Source organism: Plutella xylostella, chromosome 29, assembly GCF_932276165.1.
Source record: "Plutella xylostella chromosome 29, ilPluXylo3.1, whole genome shotgun sequence".
Classification (NCBI taxonomy): Eukaryota; Metazoa; Arthropoda; class Insecta; order Lepidoptera; family Plutellidae; genus Plutella; species Plutella xylostella.
Genome location: NC_064009.1, coordinates 7155195 through 7177375, shown reverse-complemented (window position 1 = coordinate 7177375; position 22181 = coordinate 7155195). Strand labels below are relative to the sequence as shown.

The 22181-nt window shown below is 43.4% G+C and overlaps 2 protein-coding genes across 2 annotated transcripts; one reads left to right on the top strand and one right to left on the bottom strand.

The window, feature by feature from the left end:
- Positions 1-2588: 2588 nt before the first annotated feature.
- Positions 2589-22011, bottom strand: LOC105398174 (THO complex subunit 1). The gene is made up of 10 exons (XM_048631537.1): positions 21850-22011; positions 21069-21746; positions 20659-20921; positions 20315-20487; positions 19829-19961; positions 19140-19225; positions 18651-18814; positions 3893-3979; positions 3200-3280; positions 2589-2946 (listed from the first exon to the last, which is right to left on the bottom strand). The coding sequence occupies exons 1-10, from the start codon at positions 21892-21894 to the stop codon at positions 2641-2643; spliced, it is 2016 nt and encodes a 671-aa protein (XP_048487494.1). The 5' UTR covers positions 21895-22011; the 3' UTR covers positions 2589-2640.
- Positions 12848-16756, top strand: LOC119692752. The gene is made up of 2 exons (XM_048631538.1): positions 12848-14467; positions 16141-16756. The coding sequence occupies exon 1, from the start codon at positions 12850-12852 to the stop codon at positions 14446-14448; it is 1599 nt and encodes a 532-aa protein (XP_048487495.1). The 5' UTR covers positions 12848-12849; the 3' UTR covers positions 14449-14467; positions 16141-16756.
- Positions 22012-22181: the final 170 nt, after the last annotated feature.

Genomic DNA, 22181 nt, shown 5'->3' with positions numbered 1-22181 from the left:
AGTTTCTGTGGAAATCGACCCCATTTGTTTTGAGAGGTGAGGATATTGAAGCGGATGAAATTCATATGCTATAGCTCGTATAGATTAGATAGTACACGTACGAAGTAAAGTCGGCATCTATGATCAGTATTTAAAGATGGCAGGAAGTAGGTAGCAGTGTGGAAGCAGCACCACTTTTCCTAAAAAAATAAGTTATAATGCTCTTCCACTATAAAGTTATTTAAACCCATGTAAGGAGCCATTAGGAACATGTTGAACATGAAAGGGTTGATGTCAGAATCTTTATCAAGGGAAGGTGTTGCCACTGCAACACTACAGTGTAGGTATTGAAAAATTGTTTTTTTCAGTTCCTACTGCAACTTTAACAGCTGCCCCGCAATTTTTAAAATATTTTGTATGTAAATTGAGAGTCTAATACTGTTTTGTCCTCTGTCCCACTCTCAAGAAGAAGATATGCAAAGATAAAGTGTGCTTTAAAAATTACACGGTTCCTCTTTTATGTTTTACTCACTTTTATTTTAGCGACCACAGGAGGTTTCTCTGAAGAATCGCATCGGAATTGAGATAAGTAGTTAAAGGATCATTCGTCAGAGATCTAATCAAAAGCTGAAGTGATAGCGGTCTGCTAACTCTACTACGACGGATGGGCAAAGAAATCGGCTAAGGTCGGATAGCCTTTAGGGAAAGGAGTTCTTGAATGGAAGCAAACATAGTGTACGATGTTCTCCAGCCCGCTGGATCAACGACCCTTTAATTGGGTATATCATAATCAAAGCAACGACCTTACACAGGTGGCCGGTAGTGGTTGAATGAAGAAGTCAAAGTGGACGACAGATGACGTTCCTTGGTAGGGGCGCATATACGATTTGTGCAATAGTGGAGAATCAAAACGTTCCTTTAGGTAGCTACCTACTTAATCAAAGGTTGGTTATCAACTGCTGAAAGAAGTCTAGGTGTAAGTGCACTTTAAGGCGCAATAGTGGTGATCGCAGTGAACCACACCTTTGATTCTGTTCAGTAGTAAATACCTACCTTATATTCATGATTATGATTAATGATAGGTATCATGCGGAGACGTTTGACTAGATGTACAGAGGTACCTACACCGGGCATACAGTCGGAAAAGCGATAGGTGATCCTCATCATCATGAGATCCTGATTGCGGCAGATTCAGGTCTTTCAGCTTAATTTATGATCATCGAAAAAATTAAACTACCTAAGCAACTAGCTAACGATCATATTTTTATATTTAGCAGGACACCGTTATTTGTACTTTTCTTGCTTTAATGTATTAAGTATTATGAAAAGTTGTGGATTCAAATTTACTTATTTTTACATAATGTACGTAACGTTTATCAAGTACTTACCTAGTTAGTTAATTGTAATTTATTGCTTAATTTTTTCAGAAGATGAAGAAAAGCTTCATGAAAAGTATCAGTTGGAAACATACCTGTTGTGGATCCTCATTTTCCCTGAGCAGCTTTACATAGCGCCACATAAATACAAAACTTACTTCAAAGTACCTAACAACAAGCACACTAAGAGTTTCTCACAAAGACACAACTGCCGCCAAAAACTAAAAAGCTCGCGAAACGGATCGACAATATCGATAAGTATTAATATTTTAGGATCGAACGCGTGCGCGGGCGTCAGCGCACAGTCTGACTCTACACCATTGACGCATTCAGACTAATTTCGGTGCACCCACAATTCCGTGTTTCTGTAAACATCGCAGGCGGTTACAGCGGACCAGTAACCCAAGACCCTCCCCCCTGATCGCCCCACCAACGTCCCACAGCTCATCTAACACTGGGCCGTTACTCATTCTTACAAATATAAAACTGCGATCCCACTGAACTTTAACGCAAAGTGGGAAGAGCTATAATGGGGGGAAAAGAGCAAGAAAAGTTGGTTAAAATAAGTTCTGTTTCGGGATACGTTCGTCTTGTGAGTCAGAGAGATGAGGAAATGCGTACAAAAGTTATAGTTTGAGGCACGGACTTACCGAATACATACCTACTTTGTGGATTTTTATACAATATACTGAGGTATATTCTGAAACTAAAATTTAATGGATAATCCGTACTTACTTATACCTTTTTTATTTGAGAAAAAAAGTATTGTTCCTTTGGGATAAAGTCTATTTTTGTGGTACACGCGTGTTTTAAAGTTTATAGCTCGTAAATATGGCACGGTTGGTGGCCGACTTTGTTGAATGCTTTTCTAAATCTCAAGGGAATGTTTCAGTTGAAATTCTAAGCATGAAATTCGTTAAGCATATTTACAGTTCACACTATAGCGTTGAGTCTTTCTTCCCGACATCAAAGATCAAACTAAATACAAGATTATATCTCATGTCATAACTTCATAAATGCCTCATGGGCTACGCTACACCATTGAATAAATTATAGGAGTATGATGGTGCTAAACACAGGAAGGACATTCTTTCTTTCATCTTGAAAATGAATAGAAATCTGTATATTTTATTTTTCACACTATTTCACACTATATCATCTGCATGTCTCCAAGTACAAGTTTCTACTTCTTGATTAGGAATTATTACGATTTTTAAATCATAACACTTTTAATTGATGTCAAAAAATCTTATATTTCTAATTTCCATTAATTCAAACATTACACTTATGCTTTTAACGTTTCACACGCCTCCATAAGCTCTAAACCTTCCATGATGTAGAGCAGATTTTCCACTGACGCGTCTTCATCATCATCGAACCACAGCTGCAGCATGTTCTTGGCTCTGGCTGGCTCCGTTGGGTTTTCAGTCTCGAAGTATTGTATTTCGTCGGGCTTAAAGCCGAGTTTCGTGGCCAGTTTCTTCCAGTCAGCCGTCAGTTTGTCGCAGAGCGCGTCTAGCTGTTCTGGGGTAATCATCGTCACTCGCGATTGCGTTTTGTTTTCAAAGTCTGCGTCCGTAGAGTCCGGTACCTGTCGGGAAAAATATAAGTAAAGTACCTATATGCTGGCTATGGTGGCGACAGGATACTGTAGGTTCCGTATTTTATTAATGTATATTTTTACTGCTATACACATCTATAAACCTCGCAAATGATTGAGCGTTATGTAATTAGATGCCTGCTTTTATTATTTTTCATAATCTGATTTTTTTAAAAATATGCAAGATACACATATTATTTACAATATTACACCCTCGAAATCCCCAAAACTTAATTCGTCTCACCTGCTCGATGTCATTGGTGTCTCCTTCTTTTATTAAATCAGCTTCGATCTGCTCCTCAGTAATCTCTTCCTCTCCAGTTTCCTGTCAATATAAAAACTTTTAGTACCTAAATGAGAATAAATAATTGGTGATACAATAGAAATAAACGTTTAAAAATACGATTAGATATATTGTAATGTACATTACGGAGCCGGATTCAATATGCTGAAAGAAATAAATATATTTGTAAATATAACTCTACATCTTTACAATTTAGGGACCAGGGTTTGTCATCATGTTGAAAGTATATTAATGCCATTCAGATTGGCATCAGTCGCTGACTGCCCAGAATGCGCCAGATGTATAGTTACAATCTGGGGCAAAGAATCCTGACCCCTGTTGGAGTGACAACACTACCAGATAGGGGTTAGTTTTTTTTGCCCTAGACTGGTACCTACATACAGTTCATAACACCGAACTCAATAGACTCCATATTATTGCTCGACGACTAAAGTAATTTCGTGAGGTTCGCTCTGTAATTCATCTCCACTCTTTGATTTCGCTTTACCTGCTTCGCCTAGCATAGGGCGCAAGACGTGACAAAAGTTTACCGTCACGCTCGCTCTAAAAAACTTTTGTCATGTCTTGACGACGGCGTCTTGCACCCCGTGCTAGGCCTTCTGTAGTATATTAACAAATAAGAAGGTAACTCACGGTCTTAGCCTTGTCTCCGTTGGTGGCGGGCGCCGGCGCCTCCTCCGCGCCCTCCGCCGCCGCCGCCTCGCGCGTCACGCGCTTCACCTGCACACAGATTAGATTAATTATTAACATGTATCATGCCGTTGGGGTAGACGAGTTCTCTAGTGGAAACCACGAACAGGCAAACGCAGCGTGGGACGCCCTCCTGCCCGCTGGACTGACGACCTTAGGCGGGTGGCGGGTAGTGGTTGGATGAGGAAGGCCGATGACCGAGTGTTGTGGCGCTCCTTGGAAGAGGCCTATGTCCAGCAGTGGATGATTATTGGCTGATAATGATGATGATGTATTATGCAGAGCTACTACAAAGGCATGATCCAAGGCTTGCCCGAAAATGTATCCAACAGCACAGATAATATTTATTTACATAAGCCAGCAATCGTTCAATGCTGATGCTGGAAATAAGGTACTTCACACAAAATGAGACACAACAGCCTAGTTTCTGGCTTCTTCATGCAAACCACAACCAGATACAGGCTGGAGGATAGTGTCTAGAGAACGCATCCGGATATCACACATGTTGCACATTATTAGGCTAAATACAAATTCAATTAATTAAAAAAAGAATTATATTATAGTTTCAAATAAATCACACACATATGCAAGACAAAAAAATTAAATATGCCTTTGGTTGATTTTCATGATGCTTCGGATCGGATGTTGAAGCGCCTGAATTCACGCACCGAGCACATACTAACATAGGCTAATTAGATGATTTAATTGTATTAGGTACTAACACTTCACTTGCGGTTCTATTCATTGCAATACAGTTATCATATCGTCAGCTCCCGTTTTTTATTAATAAACCTCCCGGATACTCCCGAACATGGTCCAAGATCATCGCCGGATGTGAAATTTGCATTGTTCTACGTGAATATATAAGAAGAAGTGACGTGCAATCAATTAAAAGCGGAGTTAATTAAAAATAACAACTGATTGGAGGTTACCGGCAACGTGGAAGTTGGACAAATTTTGGATTTACGTGGTGTTAAGTCTGGACTTATGAGTGATTATCACCCAACACTCTCATTTAAGGTATAAGTATAAGTGTTAATCACTGGACTTAAAAGGTTGGTTGAATTATATAACTTTTGTTAAATTTCTTTCGAGTTAGAATTGTACCTATCGCATCGTTAGTTAACAATAGCAAATATAACATAAATTTGCAGTAATATAGTCTCATTATCGTATTCATAAGAATATAGTTAGCTTAGCTACATCAGTTTGACCTATATTACATTAATTGTTACATTCCTATCAGCGAGATTAGCGAGGTAATTCATTAACAAAAGGTTCAATGTCAATGCACTCATGGTCAAGGTTAATTTAAACTTCAGACTTATTTATTTACAACCGTAACTGTAAATTTACACCATAATAATATCAATACAACACTTGTTATCTACGTAAACATATTAAAATATTGTTGTCAAATCATTAAAATATGTACAGGTTGTATTGATTAATTAATTTCCAATTTACTGTTTAGAACATTAGTAATTAAACATCAGGTAATTTGCTACAGTAATAAAAGTATTTACATTACAACATAATATCGAGAAGTTATTAAGACAAAATAAAAGTTATTACATAATAAAATTTAGTATAAGTACACAAAGATTAAAACAGGGAATATAATTATTAAATAACATTATATAAAACTTAAGTTAACAGCTGTTTTATCTCAATTCCAGGTTGATACTCTCGTCTGCCAAAATGACCACCGAAGAGAAGCTAGTTAAGAAACGGAGCAGCTACAAAGGCCGCTTAACTATGTTTATTAGTTACCTAGACACGGTAGAAAGTTTAAAAAATTCCGATATTGCTGAATTGCAATTGCGTATAGGTAAGGTGGAATCATTGTACGCGCAATATGACGAGGTGCAGTTGCAACTTGAATGTGCAGCTGATGACATGCAATCCCAGTTAAATGAGCGATCTATGTTCGAGTCACAATATTACAAAGCGTTGGCCAGAGCTCAGAATTTATTAACTAAATATAATAAAAGTAATAACGATGATGCTTGTAGTGAGAATGTTACCCGAGCTAGCAATCATAGGCTTGTTAAATTACCTACCATACAACTGCCAAAGTTTAGTGGATCGTACGAGAACTGGTTGGAGTTTCATGACACCTTCAGTAGTCTAATTCACACTAATGATGAGATTGACGAGATTAACAAGTTTCATTATCTACGTGCCTCTCTGGGGGGATCTGCTGCTGTGGTAATTCAATCATTTGAATTTTCGGCTAGTAATTATGCTGTAGCTTGGAAGGTGCTATGTGAGCGTTTTGATAACAAGCGGCTGCTGATACAAAATCACGTTTCAGCATTATTTAATATTGACCCGATCTCAAGGGAATCATCTGTCGTTTTGAAACGTTTGATAGACAACTTGAACAAAAACCTGCGAGCGTTAGAATCATTAGGTGAGCCAGTTAAACAATGGGACACACTTTTAATCCATATTGTTACGCATAAATTGGATCAAAAAACTTACCGTGAGTGGGAGGAGTGTAAAGGACGTTTAGACCAGAATAGCTCCATCACGTTTGATTTGTTTATCCAATTTGTGCGTGGCAGGGCTGACTTAATCGAGACTTTAGAGATGTCCCGTAACTTGAATTCGACGTCACATAAATCGAGTTCTAAACTAAAGGCGATGGTTTCCGTACAGCACACTAACAACAACAATAACTCCAACACAGACTCAATTAAAAATGTTTGCCCAAAATGCAATGGTGACCATAATTTATCTAATTGCACACAATTTCTTGCACTAAGTAACGAGGCTAGGTATAACTCACTGCCAAATTATAAGGTCTGCTATAATTGTTTTAAAATAGGTCACTACGCGAACCACTGCAAGAAGCCAGGTTGCAAACTGTGTAAACGTAAGCACAACACTCTCGTCCACGTCTCAGAGCCAAAAGTAAGTAATGCAGTGGCAACTGACAACATCTGTCAAAGGACCGAAAAACGGTCTGTATTTGAACCTTCGACGTCTGTTGCTGCCACTGCACCTGCTAGCATAAATAATGTAGCTTTATCTGCAAACATCGGTCATCAACAGCAAGATGTGCTATTATCAACCGCATTAGTGATATTGCTTGATTGCAACAATGTCGAACACGTCGCGCGCGCAGTTTTAGACAGCGGAAGCACATCCAGCTTTATGACCGAAGAGTTGCACACGCGACTAAATCTAGATGTCGCTCAGATAGATAGGTCAATTATGGGAATTAATAACGTGACTTCTCACGTAGGCAAAAGGTGTCGTGTACACTTAAAATCTTTAGATAAATCTTATTCTACAGATCTTCATTGTTTCGTTTTGCCATCAATTACGAGTAATGTCCCCGGCCGCGAGCTAGATCTATCTACTTTACAACTGCCTTCTCATATTTGTCTGGCTGACCCTACATTTTATAAGCCTGCCGAAGTCGATATTTTAATCGGGGCTGATCTCTTTTGGGATTTGTTAGGGTCGCAAAGGATTAAGTTAGGAACTGGTAGGCCTGTTCTTTGTGAAACTAGGTTAGGATGGATTGTTTCAGGTCCTAACACTAGTAATTAAGCCTCTTTGATTTCAAGCGAAATCAAATGTAACTTCGCTAAAACTGAATCACATTTTACTGGTGAGATGGATGACATTAGACAGGACTTGACGCGGTTCTGGCAGCTAGAGGAAATTAATTCCAAGTCATCGTCATCACATTACTCGCCCGAGGAGAAGTTATGCGAAGATCATTTTGTTCAAAATACGTCTCGTCTTCCTGATGGACGATTCTGCGTTCGGATACCTCTTAAGAACGACCCTGAGTTGTTAGGTGACTCTCTTAAAAGAGCTACACAGTGTCTGTTTTCTTTAGAACGTAGTTTGAAGCGTAAACCTGAGACAAGTCAAATGTACCACGACTTTCTCACTGAATATCAGTTGTTAGGCCATATGTCTGAATGTGAGGGACCTCATTCCTGCGCTGGAGCCTACTTTATTCCGCATCACGGAGTGTTACGTGAGAGCAGCTCCACGACAAAGCTACGCGTCGTGTTCAACGCAAGCAGTCCTACAACTTCAGGCATTTCATTTAATGATCTTATGCGTAGCATACGCAGACGATGCGACGTGAGTCATACGCGCGGCGGCATTCCAGAGCCGCATTCTTCGCATACCACAGCGCGGCGTGATGACTCATCGGCCAAGCGCGCCCTGCGCGCTCTCCTCGCGGTGCCGCCGACGACCCGATGCCCGCTGCTCTGCTCGACGTCCGCTTCCCACGACGACGGGCGCTCCACTGACTGCGCGCCCGCGCCAGCTGTTTATATATCAGCCGCGACCAGCGCAGGCCTACACCACCGTACAGCGCTGGGGCCGCGCATGCGCAGTAGTTAAGAGTGTCCTAAATCCTAGCTATATAAGAACGACTGATTCAATGAATAAATGAGTATTGTGAACTTGTAATTCGTCTTTAACTCATCTCCCTGCTAGTACCCGAGCTGTTACAGTGGTGACCCTCCGACTTTAAGAACACCTGAAGATGGAAAAATCTGAAGACCTGATCAAAGATGCCACACCGGTACTGGCACCTTCACCTGCGTCGACGAGCAATCAGCAAGCGGAGCTAGCTGCAATCTCCGTGCAGTCGCGACTACTCCCGTTCTGGCGTGAAATTCCTCGCGCCTGGTTCCTACAGTTCGAAGCTGTCGTCGACCCACTGAAGACTTCAGATGACCAGAAGTTCCGCTACGTGCTGCAACAACTGCAGCCAGTGGACCTTCAACATGTCACGGATATTTTGTACCGACCGCCCGAGACAGGAAAATACGCGGCGATTAAGCAAAGATTGCTCACCGTGTATGAGAAATCCGAGGTGAAGAACTTCCAGCAGCTCATAAGAGGACTAGAGCTGGGAGATCAGAAACCTTCTCAGCATCTGCGGAAAATGCGCGAGCTCAGCAACGGCCTTATAACTGAAGAAGGCTTGCGCATCGAATGGTTGGACCACCTACCGGCTCAGCTACGTGTCGTGCTGTCCGTGAACTCCGAGTCGTCACTGGACACCCTAGCTGCGATGGCGGACAAGATGCTGGAGTACTCAGAGCCCACAACGATAGCCGCAGTACAGAGTAGTCACACGACTTACACGCCAAATACAGCCGACGTCACAGTCTCGGCGCAACTATGCGTACTTAGCAAGCAGTTAGAAAAACTGTCGCTGGAAGTAGCGGAATTGCGAGGCCGGCAACAGGAGCGCAGACCCTACCGAGGACGTCCCAGGTCCCGATCCAGGTCATGGTCACGGCAACGGCAAGCCCCACGACCGGGAACTGATACGTGGGAATGCAAATACCACTGGCAGTTCGGCGACAGGGCAACGCGCTGCGAATCCCCGTGCTGCAAGAGGAAGAAAATGTCGGAAAACTAGAGCCGACACCGACCGTGGCGGAGGTCGGTGTTGCCAGCGGAAGCAACCGCCTGTGTGTCTTCGATCGCAACACTAGAGAGCGTTTCCTCGTCGACACAGGCGCCGACATCTCCGTGTTAGCCGCCACCAACAAGAAAACGCAAGTCAACAGCGCCTACAAGTTGTACGCGGCAAATGATACGCCGATCAACACCTATGGAGAGCGAACACTACGACTGGACCTAGGACTCAGGCGCTGCTTCCAGTGGACATTCATAGTGGCGGATGTGAAAACGTCGATTCTCGGTGCCGACTTCCTGCGCAACTTCAAGCTGCTGGTAGACCTGCACAAGAAAAAACTAGTGGACAGAATAACGGAGCTCGCAGTGGACACCATCGAAGTTCGTACCAGTGAAGAGTCCATCCACGTCATCAGCTCCGACCAAGTGTACCACAGCATCCTGACGAAGTTCCCGGACATCCTGCGACCGATGTCACTCAAGGCGCCGGCTAAGCATGACGTCATACACCACATAGAGACGACTGGCCCACCGGTGTATGCGAAACCGCGACCCCTGCCGCCCGATAAATACAAGGTGGCAAAAGAAGAGTTCGAGCGCATGATCGAGATGGGCATCTGCAAACCGTCGAAGAGCCCCTGGGCAAGCCCGCTGCACATCGTGAAAAAGAAGGATGGCGGCCTACGCGTCTGTGGAGACTACAGGCGGCTCAACTCAGTCACTCTACCCGACCGCTACCCGATTCCACGAATTCAGGACTTCACGTACCAGCTGAACAAAAGCAGAGTGTTTTCGAAGCTCGACCTGAAGATGGCGTACTACTGGATCCCACTGAGTAAGGAAGACGCAGAGAAGACGGCCATCACGACGCCCTTCGGACTGTTCGAGTTCAACTGCATGACGTTCGGACTACGTAACGCGAGTCAGACGTTCCAGCGGTTCATGCACGAGGTCCTACGAGGCATAGAAGGCTGCTTCTGTTTCGTTGACGACATTCTGCTGCATTCAGAAGACGAAGAACAGCACAGAGCGCTTCTAGAACGAGTCCTGGAACGTCTTGACAAGTATGGAGTGACGCTGAACGTGAACAAGTGCGAATTTGGTCAAGAGAAACTGAACTTCCTGGGCTACGAAGTATCAGCTGAAGGAATACGACCTACAGAAGAGAGGATAAAGGCAATCTCTACTTTCCCGAAACCGAAGACGGTAGTAGAGTTGCGACGTTTTCTCGGAATCCTCAACTTCTACAGAGAGTGCCTGCCTCGCCAAGCTGAGCAACAAAGCGCGCTGAATAAACACCTACACAACCGGAAGAAAAATGATAAGACGCCGATTGAATGGACGCCGGAGTCGGACTCGGCCTTCGAAAAATGCCGCCAAAGCATTTTGGAAGCCACCACGCTCTCATACCCAGTTCACGGCAGCTCACTGGGACTCATGACCGACGCATCTGACCTCAGCCTCGGAGCGGTGCTGCAGCAACGCGTCAACGGAGTCTGGAGACCGCTGGCATTCTTTTCAAAAGCGATGAGCGAGACGCAGCGACGCTACAGTGTGTACGACCGCGAACTGCTAGCCATGTACACAGCCGTGAAGCACTTCAGACGGCTAATAGAGGGATGTGACGTCACCATCTACACAGACCACAAGCCACTCACCTACGCAATGAGCAGACCGGCAAGCAGTAGTGACACACCCCGGCGAGAGCGGCAACTCCACTTCGTGAGCCAATTCTGCACGAAGATAGAGTACGTGAAGGGGGAAGACAATGCAGTGGCAGACTCTCTATCACGTATAGAGGAGATAGCATGTCCATCGGCCATCGACTACAACAAACTGGCCGCAGATCAATCGTCGGACGAGGAACTAAGAAAACTAAGATCACAATCCAATCTTATGTTCACAGATATCGCACTGCCGGGGCTGAGTCACACTATCACCTGCGAGACGTCTACAGCGACGCCCAGACCGTACCTGCCGCCGGCATACCGTGGTGCTGCATTCAAAGCGCAACACGACCTGTGCCACCCGGGGATACGAGCGACCAAGAAGCAGATGGCAGCAAAGTTCTTCTGGCCATCGATGAACAAGGACGTAGGCGAATGGACGAGGACGTGCATCAGCTGCCAGCGTGCGAAGGTACATCGGCATGTCGTCACCCCACTCGGCGAGTTCCCGCCATCCGCACGGTTCGAGCACGTCCACATCGACATCGTCGGGCCGCTACAACCGTCAAACGGATACCGCTACTGTGTAACCATGATCGACCGCTGCACAAGTTGGCCTGAAGCAGTACCAGTAAGCGAAATCACAGCGGAAGCCGTAGCCAAGGCCTTCTACGAGAACTGGCTGGTTCGGTTTGGAATGCCAATCCGGTGTACAACCGACCAGGGCCGGCAATTTGAGTCCTCGCTGTTCAGCACACTGATGAAGAGATTCGGCATCAACAAGATCCACACCACTGCATTCCACCCGCAAGCAAACGGCAAGGTAGAGCGATGGCACCGCACCTTCAAGGCAGCGCTAATGGCGAGAGGCGCTACCGTGACATGGAGCGACGAACTACCTACGGTGCTACTCGGCTTGCGCACGGCGATACGCGAGAACGCGCTATGTCCCGCGCAGATGACCTACGGAGCGACTCTACGAGTACCATCTGATTTTTTTGTACCTACACAGTCCAAAATTGAAGATGCAGACTACGTGCGGCGACTGACGGACACCATGGCCGCGATATCACCTGTGCAGAAGGCACGAGCAACGAGAGAGCGACCATTCATCTACAAGGACCTACGAACATGCTCACACGTCTTCGTGCGCAACGACACGGTCAGAAAACCGCTCACACCTCCCTACGACGGCCCGTACGAAGTATTGGAACGGAGCGAAAAATACTTCAAGTTACGGTTGCCTCTACGCACGGCAGTGATGTCACTGGACCGCCTCAAGCCAGCTTATATAAGCAAAGAAGCAGACGAGTCGGCAGCAGTACCTACAGCTACATCTACAAGCTACACAACACGGTCAGGACGGACCGTAAAGCAAACCGTACGCTTCGCTTGAGGGGGAGTACTATGCGTAGCATACGCAGACGATGCGACGTGAGTCATACGCGCGGCGGCATTCCAGAGCCGCATTCTTCGCATACCACAGCGCGGCGTGATGACTCATCGGCCAAGCGCGCCCTGCGCGCTCTCCTCGCGGTGCCGCCGACGACCCGATGCCCGCTGCTCTGCTCGACGTCCGCTTCCCACGACGACGGGCGCTCCACTGACTGCGCGCCCGCGCCAGCTGTTTATATATCAGCCGCGACCAGCGCAGGCCTACACCACCGTACAGCGCTGGGGCCGCGCATGCGCAGTAGTTAAGAGTGTCCTAAATCCTAGCTATATAAGAACGACTGATTCAATGAATAAATGAGTATTGTGAACTTGTAATTCGTCTTTAACTCATCTCCCTGCTAGTACCCGAGCTGTAACAATCTACAGATGGTTGGCCCGGTAGTCCAGGATGATTTGCTGTCTATTTTACTTCGTTTCAGGCAGCATAAATACATTTTATCAGCTGATGTGGCGAAAATGTACAGATGCATAGAAGTACATCCTGATGACAGAAATCTACAGCAGATTGTCTGGCGTGTTAATTCTAGTGATCCCATCACAGCCTTTAAGTTGAATACTGTCACCTATGGTACAGCCAGTGCTCCGTTCCTTGCTACGCGCTGCCTTAAACAACTTGGCCTTGAATGTAACGACAAGAAGACAGCTGAAATCATATTGCATGACTTCTACGTCGATGACTTGCTCACAGGCAGCGATGATTTGGAGGAAGCCAAGGCAATACGTGAAAGCGTTACCACGGTGCTAGCATCCGCAGGTATGCCATTGAGAAAGTGGAGGTCAAATGAACCCGAATTGCTTTCAGAGATTTCTGAGACATCACTTGATCTTAACATTGGTTCTCAAGAGCCGAACAAGTTGTTAGGTCTTGGTTGGCATTCGGATTCAGATGACCTCTGCTTTCCATTAAATTCATTGGTAACTGATGGCAATACCAAACGTGAATTGCTTTCTGTTATTGCTCAGGTGTTTGACCCCTTGGGTCTTTTAGCTCCATGTATTATTACCATGAAAATGCTCATGCAAGGTTTATGGTTGGACAAGCTTTCATGGGATGAACCGTTGCCTTCGGAGATTAAGAAGCGATGGAATGAGATCACCAAATCTTTATCCCTTTTAAATGCCGTTCGCTGTCCACGAATCATGGTTTGTGACGCACATAAAACTGTGCAGTTGCATATATTTTCAGATGCATCTGAGCGCGCATATGGTGCATGCGCGTATGTTCGCAGCGTTGATAGTACAGGAGATGTCACGGTTCGATTATTGATAGCCAAAAGTCGTGTAGCACCGATTAAGCCAGCGACAATACCGCGTTTGGAGTTGTGCGGTGCTTTAATGGGTGCGCGACTTTTTGAGAAGGTGGTCGATTCACTTCGGATCAAGATTGATCAGATCTTCTTTTGGTCAGACTCCACAATTGTCTTGGGATGGTTAAGAATGTTGCCTTGTAAACTTCAGCCCTTTGTGCGTAACCGCGTAGCTGAAATATTAGAAAAGGCTGGTAACCATACGTGGAGACACGTTCCCACAGATTTAAATCCAGCAGACCCAATATCTCGTGGTGTGGATATTGGTAACCTGCTTGGTCTGAAGTTGTGGTGGTCTGGTCCTGAATTCTTGAAGAATGATCTGTCGGAGTGGCCTTCTCAGCCCAAGCATGTCGGCCCTTTACCGGAGACACGTCCTGACGCTGATGTATCTTTGAATGCAACTATTTCTGAAGGAAAAGCATTCGTTGACTTTAGCCGCTTTTCAAATCATTCACGGCTTATCCGTGCAGTGGCTTATGCTTTGCGTTTTATTAAACATTGCAGGAAGCAAATTTCTGAGACTGACTATTTGACAGACGAAGAATTACGTAAAGCATCAAATCTATTAATTTCAAAATGTCAAGAGGATTCTTTTCCTGAGTATAAATTACTATTAAATAAAGAGAGTTTGCCTAAAAAAAAGTCCATTGCTTAAATTTAACGTTTTTATTGACGACTAGCTGTTGCCCGCGAGCTTCGCTTCGCCTTAAAATTATTTTGCCGTGGACGACTCCCGAACTACCTACCCAATAACATGCCATGGTGGTATTAAATTAGATGAAAGTTGACAAATAAGTACGAAGATACTTGACTAAAAATTATTTTCATGACTTCATTGCGCAAAGACTTGTATAGCAATGGCAGAATAGTATTTTATAAATGTTTAATTTCAAGCATCTAACTTATGCAGTTTTGGTTTTTTTCATACTACTTATTTTTTTTCACTTTAACTCCCATTTTTCAAAACAAAACCATAACTTTACTAAGGTGTGCAGACATGTTAGATTGATAACATCTAGGTATCTTGCTATATCCTATTGTAACTAAGCTTTACGGCTGTTTTAACAGCATGCAAATTTCATCACGCACGTGGGATAGCACGCCATTTTCCCGCATCTCGTGTGCATATTCCACGCGTTACAATGAATACTTGTATGAACGCGTGCGGGGAAATCCCGCGTGCGTGATCAAATCCGCATGCTGTTAAAAACAGCCTAAGTTAATGCCGAATTTCAACCGCTAACTCCGGTTTTTGTGGGAAAATACGGTACCTAAGCTACGTCCCTTCCAAATTTCAAGTGCCTACGCTACGTTTAGCCTGTGCGTGTCAGTCATGGGAATTCCGTATAGAAAATCTCTGTACATTTTTCCTAAAACACCTTCGTAATAAGTTTCATGGTTTTATGTTCAAAAATGACGCATAAGAACCAAATGACAATGAATGAAACCTCGTATTGAAAAGTACAGTCGTTTATTGTGTTGTTTTCGAGGACCTTAGAAACTTACTGCAAATAAATACAAACTATAAGTACATTAGCTAAAATCAAACCATACCGCGATCTATATCCGATCCGACAACGCCATCTAGGAGCGGACATAGCTACTATATAAATTAAACTTCTAAAACTCAACACCCATAAAACCTTCAACCCCTATATTACACCCCCACACTGGGTTTTTTTTAAATGCTAATTATTATTTTTTTGTGATTATGTAGTGCCTAAATACAAAATATAATGTTATTATCTTCAAAAATGACGAACTTCATACAAAATATGAAACCCTATTTCATCCACTCACACATCGAAGTTTCAAAAACGCTAGAACAAAATGTTTAATTATTGCTCATCAAGTGCTTAAATAAAAAGTTTATTTAAAAAAAGATCTACCCCGGCCGAGAATCGAACCCGGGACCTTCGGCATAGCAGTCAGGGTCACTAACCACTACGCTAGATTTTTATCTTTTAAAATCAAGTATTCGCATACAACTTTTAACCCCCCCTTTTAACCCCTTACAACCTCCGTTTCGCAATAAAAAGTAGCCTAAGTTCTTTCTCAGGGTCTAGACCATATGTATACCAAATTTCATTCAAATCCGTTCAGTAGTTTTGGCGTGAAAGAGTAACAGACAGACAGACAGACAGACAGTTCCGGATATAACCAACAGATGGCACTAAAAGCGCAATACAGAGAGCTTGTATGGAACCGAGGCCATTTAATATGAAGATCCTACATCGCAGTATTAAAGTTTTTCAGTTGTCTGAAATAAATACAAAACCTAATATGTTAAATCTATTCTATAGTAGGAGAGTCAGACAGTGACTTTCGCATTTATAATATTAGTTAGGATGACCACATCATGCGTGTTGGAGGTCGTCTTGATAACTCAAATTTTTCGTATGATAAAAGGCATCCTATATTACTACAGTCCACTCATTTGTTTACACAACTATTATTTACCTATCAACACAAAAGGTTGATGCATGCCGGTCCACAGTTGTTACTGGCATGCATTAGGGAAACTTATTGGCCAATAGGAGGTCGTAACTTAGCGAAGGCCTGCTATCACAAGTGTGTACTATGTCAACGCATGAAGGGTAAAGTAGTGACTCCTTTGATGGGAAACTTACCTCAGCAGCGTCTCCTTCCAGGTGGTTTTCCTTTTGAAAGTGTGGGTGTTGATTACGCCGGTCCCATCATGAGTGCATCTCGTCAAGGTCGCGGGTGTAGGCTTGTTAAGGTGTATATCTGCATATTTGTCTGTTTCACTACCAAGGCAATTCATTTAGAGTTGGTAGGTGATTTAACAAGTAATACCTATTTATTAGCAATTCGCAGGTTCATTGCACGTAGGGGAAAGCCTCTCCATATATTCTCTGACAACGGTACGTCGTTTGTTGGTGCGTGCAATGATATTTCCGCCTTCCTAAAAAGCAATTGCAATTTTTTGAGCGAAAATATGGCCAATGGCAACATAAATTTCCATTTTATTCCGGCTTATACGCCTCATTTCGGTGGTCTTTGGGAGGCGGGTGTCAAGTCAACCAAGTATCATTTACGGAGAGTGTTGGGAAATTGTAACCTAACTTACGAGGAGCTTAACACCACCCTCACCCAGATTGAAGCAATTTTGAACTCCAGGCCGCTTACTCCACTATCATCAGAGCCTTCAGATTGCACCCCACTGAGGCCGGGACACCTGCTCATCGGACGTGCCCTGACTTCCTTGCCGCAGCCAGACTATCAGGATCACTCCACTCCTCTTTTGACCCGCTTCAAACGCATTGAGCAACTTCGCCAACACTTTTGGGAAAGATGGAGCAAAGAGTATGTCTCGGAGCTGCAGCAGCGTGTAAAATGGCGTTCATGCAAGGATGGTCTGAAGCTGGACACCTTGGTCGTTGTGAAGGAGGATAACCTTCCCCCCCTGAAGTGGAGAATGGGGAGAGTCGTCGCCGTTCATCCGGGCCCTGACGGAATCGCTCGGGTTGCTGACATAAGGACCAGCACTGGGGTCATCAGACGGGCCTTCAGTAGGATATGTCCACTGCCAGTCGCACCTTCTTCTTGTTGAAAGCGATCCTTTCAACGCCCGGGGATATGTTGAAGCGCCTGAATTCACGCACCGAGCACATACTAACATAGGCTAATTAGATGATTTAATTGTATTAGGTACTAACACTTCACTTGCGGTTCTATTCATTGCAATACAGTTATCATATCGTCAGCTCCCGTTTTTAGGGTTCCGTAGCCAAAATGGCAAAAACGGAACCCTTATAGTTTCGTCATGTCCGTCTGTCCGTCTGTCCGTCTGTCACAGCCGATTTACTCGGAAACTATAAGTACTACAGTGATGAAATTTGATGGGAATATGTGTTGTATGAACCGCTACAAAAATATGACACTAAATAGTAAAAAAAAGAATTGGGGGTGGGGCCCCCCATACATGTAACTGAGGGATGAAATTTTTTTTTCGATGTACATACCCGTGTGGGGTATCAATGGAAAGGTCTTTTAAAATGATATAAAGTTTTCTAAAAAACATTTTTCTTAAAGTGAACGGTTTTTGAGATATCAGCTCTCAAAGTCGTAAAAAGTATGTCCCCCCCCCCTCTATTTTTATAACTACGGGGTATAAAATTCTAAAAAAAATAGAGGTGATGCATGCTAATTAACTCTTTCAACGATTTTTGGTTTGATCAAAGTATCTCTTATAGTTTTTGAGATAGGTTGATTTAACTGTAATTTTGCTGCTACGGAACCCTTTGTGCGCGAGCCCGACTCGCACTTGGCCGGTTTTTTTATTAATAAACCTCCCGGATACTCCCGAACATCGGATTATTTGATCAACAAACAATCCGAACCAACCACCCAGACCACATGTTTGACCCTCCTAGTGGCTCTTACCATATCATCCAAATAGTCCGGCAGTCTCCCAATAGGATTATTCGTGTGTATGAAGAAGTGCGGCCCGCGACGCGCCAGCAGCCGCAGCGCGCGACAGCCCCAGCCGCCCTCGCCCGTGCGCCGCCGCCCCGAGCCCGGCTCTAGGGCCTCACATGAATCATCATCTACAGCACATAAACTTACATACGGAGTGAGCTAACTGTCTTAGGTCGACGATATTGTATGCTAGTCCACAAATAACCTAATAATTTTATTGGTCGCTGCTTTCAAAACCTTCCAACCCCTTCTCCAACTACATGACTCTCAAGCGACATGACTGCGACGCAACCCATGATCGCATATAAAATTGCATGTGAAACACTGATACATATACCTAATAACCCGGGTGAGAATACCAATCCCGCTTACCTATATCATTACAAAGAGACTAACATTATCACCGTCACTCACCATATCATCCAGATAGTCAGGCAGTCTCCCAATCGGATTATTCGTGTGTATGAAGAAGTGCGGCTCGCGGCGCGCCAGCAGCCGCAGCGCGCGCCAGCCCCAGCCGCCCTCGCCCGTGCGCCGCCGCCCCGTGCTTGTCTCTAGGGCCGATGACATGAATGTCTCTGTGGAAGAGTAAAGAGCGTCAGTTTGTACATGTGGGTATCGCAGTTTGCGTTTCAAACGGCGATTTAAGTTATATACCTACGAGTTTTTACATGTAATTAAAAAGATACATTGCGGTCAGGACCTATAAGGTTGACTAATGAAATAACTATACTGAAATAAGTCTTCAATCCACTCGATCTTATCTCGGTACTATTGGAATAACTAAACTTGGAGAAACATGCATTGGTTCAGTCACCATTTTCTTCCCAATAATGTAATTGATCAGAGCAGAAGTTTCAGTTAGCACATTATGTAGTAAATAACTATAAAAAGAATACTCACTAAGTGGTGGCATGAAGTCCCGTTTCTTGGTCTTGCAAGCGGCAAGGTTGTCCGGACAGAGGTTCCACAACTTCGTCAGCTCATTGCTGGAACAATTATGTCATTTAAAACTATTGCTGACGACGATTTTACCTCCCGCGACTAATATAATATAGAACAACCATGTATTATAGGAGTTTGTCACAACACAACCAAATTTCAATTTCTTATTACGAAGCCAAGATAGGTGTAAAAAAATACGCCTTCATTGAAACCAGTATCGTACAACGATTTTTATTTTTTTCATATTTTGTTTGCCAACTTGCAATCGGTTTAATATAACCATATAAGCAGTTCATTTCATTGTTTATTTGGCTTTGCAGGCATACCCTCCCATTGTCAGGTTGCCTTCTTAATGTATTATAGGTCTATGTTATCCCAGATATTTTATCTTTTTAGTCTTCTGGTGGGTACATTACTGGTAAGGTCAGTGGCCAGTTTGTTTGGGTGATTTACAATCCTGTCTCGGTATGTTCTTGTTAGTTTTACAACCTCCTCTCTCACGGTAGGCATTTTCAAATATTCATGCACCTCATCCATTCTGGTGAACCGTATCGTACAACGATAACTCTTCGATTGATACTGGTTTCGATCATGGCCTACTAACCAATCGATGGGATTAAAATGCTGCAATGTGAGTATGTGCTTACTTCCCCATGTAGATCTTCCCGCTACCCTCGTATTCCTTGACAATGTCCCCGACCAGCCGGCGTCGCTTGCGCGTGCGCCGCGTGTCGTCCTCCGTCGCCGCCGCCGCTGCAGCTGGCTTGGGCTTCTGGAACTCTGAGGAAGAGGGGGGAGATGAGGTTGGATAGTGATGAAGGTAATAACTATGTATGATGATGAACAATACAACAATCGTGTACGTTATACAAGATTAAGAAGGAGTACTGGCAGGAGAATAGGGCGAGATAGCTTAATTTCAATAAGAGCCGTTTTATCTGTTAATTAGCCAATGAAAATCACAATAAGTTACAGAGCTACTGCCAAATAAAGCAATAGTGATCTGATCTGCACTGGAAACCTCTTGAGCTTCAACAGTAACCTATACATAGAGTTCTATGTGTAATCAAGAGACTTATGTCCAGGAGTAGAATATAGTTGGCAATGGTCATGGAAATTGTATTTTCAATTACCTGGGCATCCATCGTTCTTCCAGTTGTTCCAGTGTTCTTCTCTCTTAAGAATACTCTTCACACACTCAGCAAAGGTCTTTCCATCGGGAGGTGTTTCGGCCAGAAGCCGGTATACTAATGCTATGGTTTCTTTCACCCATTCTGCTTGATCTGACTTCAGCTCTTGAGATTCCCTGGGGAAGTAGGTAGCATTTAAGGTAGAGTAAATTATTATTAATGTGGTTATTATGTCAAAATTAAGATTGACTTTAGTTTATGTACTACCACAACATTTCAAACTATCTTCCATCCAAAGATTGTTGGTAGAGAATCCCAAGTAAAGGATACATTTTATTAATACTTACATTTTAAACTTAACTGAAGAAGTTAAGTACTGGAACAGAATCAAAAACTGTATGAGCACACATCTCCTGAAGTTTGAATCTGATAACTGCAGTTCTAGAAGCTTCTGATTGGTCAAGAATTTTGCAAAGTAATGTTGCTCCTTGCTGGCCTCCTGCATGTCAACATCAGTGCCAACTGCCTTCAGTCTGTTCAGCTTAGACGTCTGTAGAGTGACAGCTTCTAACTTGTATGATGAGAACGCTGACAGAACACTGCCTGAATGCTGGAAAAAAGCAAATGTGTTGTAATATTTTGTTAAAGTTCTCAGATTTGTTTTCAGGCACATATTGTATGTTGTTGCTATACATAAAATTACTATCATATTGTATGCTGTTGCTATACATAAAATTACTATCATATTGATTCTTACCGCAACAAAAGTCTTCCATTGTATTTTATTATAACAAGTATTGGGATTCCTGAAGAAATCTTGTAAACTCCAAAACTTGCAATACAAGTTATAATCTATGACAAGTTTGTTCTTTTCATCATCCACCACCATCTCTTCATCCAGAGCCTCCTTCAGGTTGGTGTTGTCTCCACCAAACTCTGTCACATTTTCCAAGTTGAATTCCGAAACAATGTTCAAGCCGGACCTCTCGGAGAATGGAAAGAATTTCGCCAGAAACAGTAATATTCTCCCACAGAAAACTGTGTTCTGTGAACGCGAGAGACGGCGCAGCAAATCGTTACACATTCTCAACAGGTTGTTCTTGCAGGCGACGAAAAACAGCTCCTCCTTCCAAATATTAACGCCGTTTTCGACGTAAGTGAACATTTTCTCGCACTTGTTCAGCGTTAAAGCGTCAAATATGTCCCCGAGCAGTACTACGGGCATCGTGGGCGTTACCATCTGCCGCCTACACGACTCTATGCAGAAACAGACGTAGTTCTCGAGCGTGGTCGGTTCTTCGACCAGCAGATCCAGGAGCTTGTCCCGGAACGCCTGATCCATAGCCGCCTTCCGATCCGACTCATTGGCGTTCGATTTCGAAAAGGAATCGAGCAAATCGATATTGTTGGTGGTAAATGCCTTGGATAAGACATCCTAGAATAGAAAATGAGTAATTTTATAATTTTAATGGCATATTGCTCAGAGAAAATGAACACTAAACTAACAGAGAGAGCTATTTTAGGTTATGATACGCTACCTTATATTTTGATCTTAGTTCCTCAAAGCCTAATTTTTCAGACATTGTTACGACTAAGATAACTTTAAGTTAAACCATCTGAGAACAAAATCACAATATAGTCGTGGTTTTTGATAATTTTATGGGAAAATAACAAAAAACAAAAACGAAGCAAAGTTTTGTTTTTTGCTAATACTTTTTAAAATGATGTTTCACAGATTAAATAAAATATTATCTTTGCTGTTGAGCTGGCCTACTCCGATATTACGATTGCGAAGTACACAGTGAAACACGACACAGACTAGAAATAAAAAAAACGCAGTGACAGTTTAAATGTCAAAACAAAACTTGAT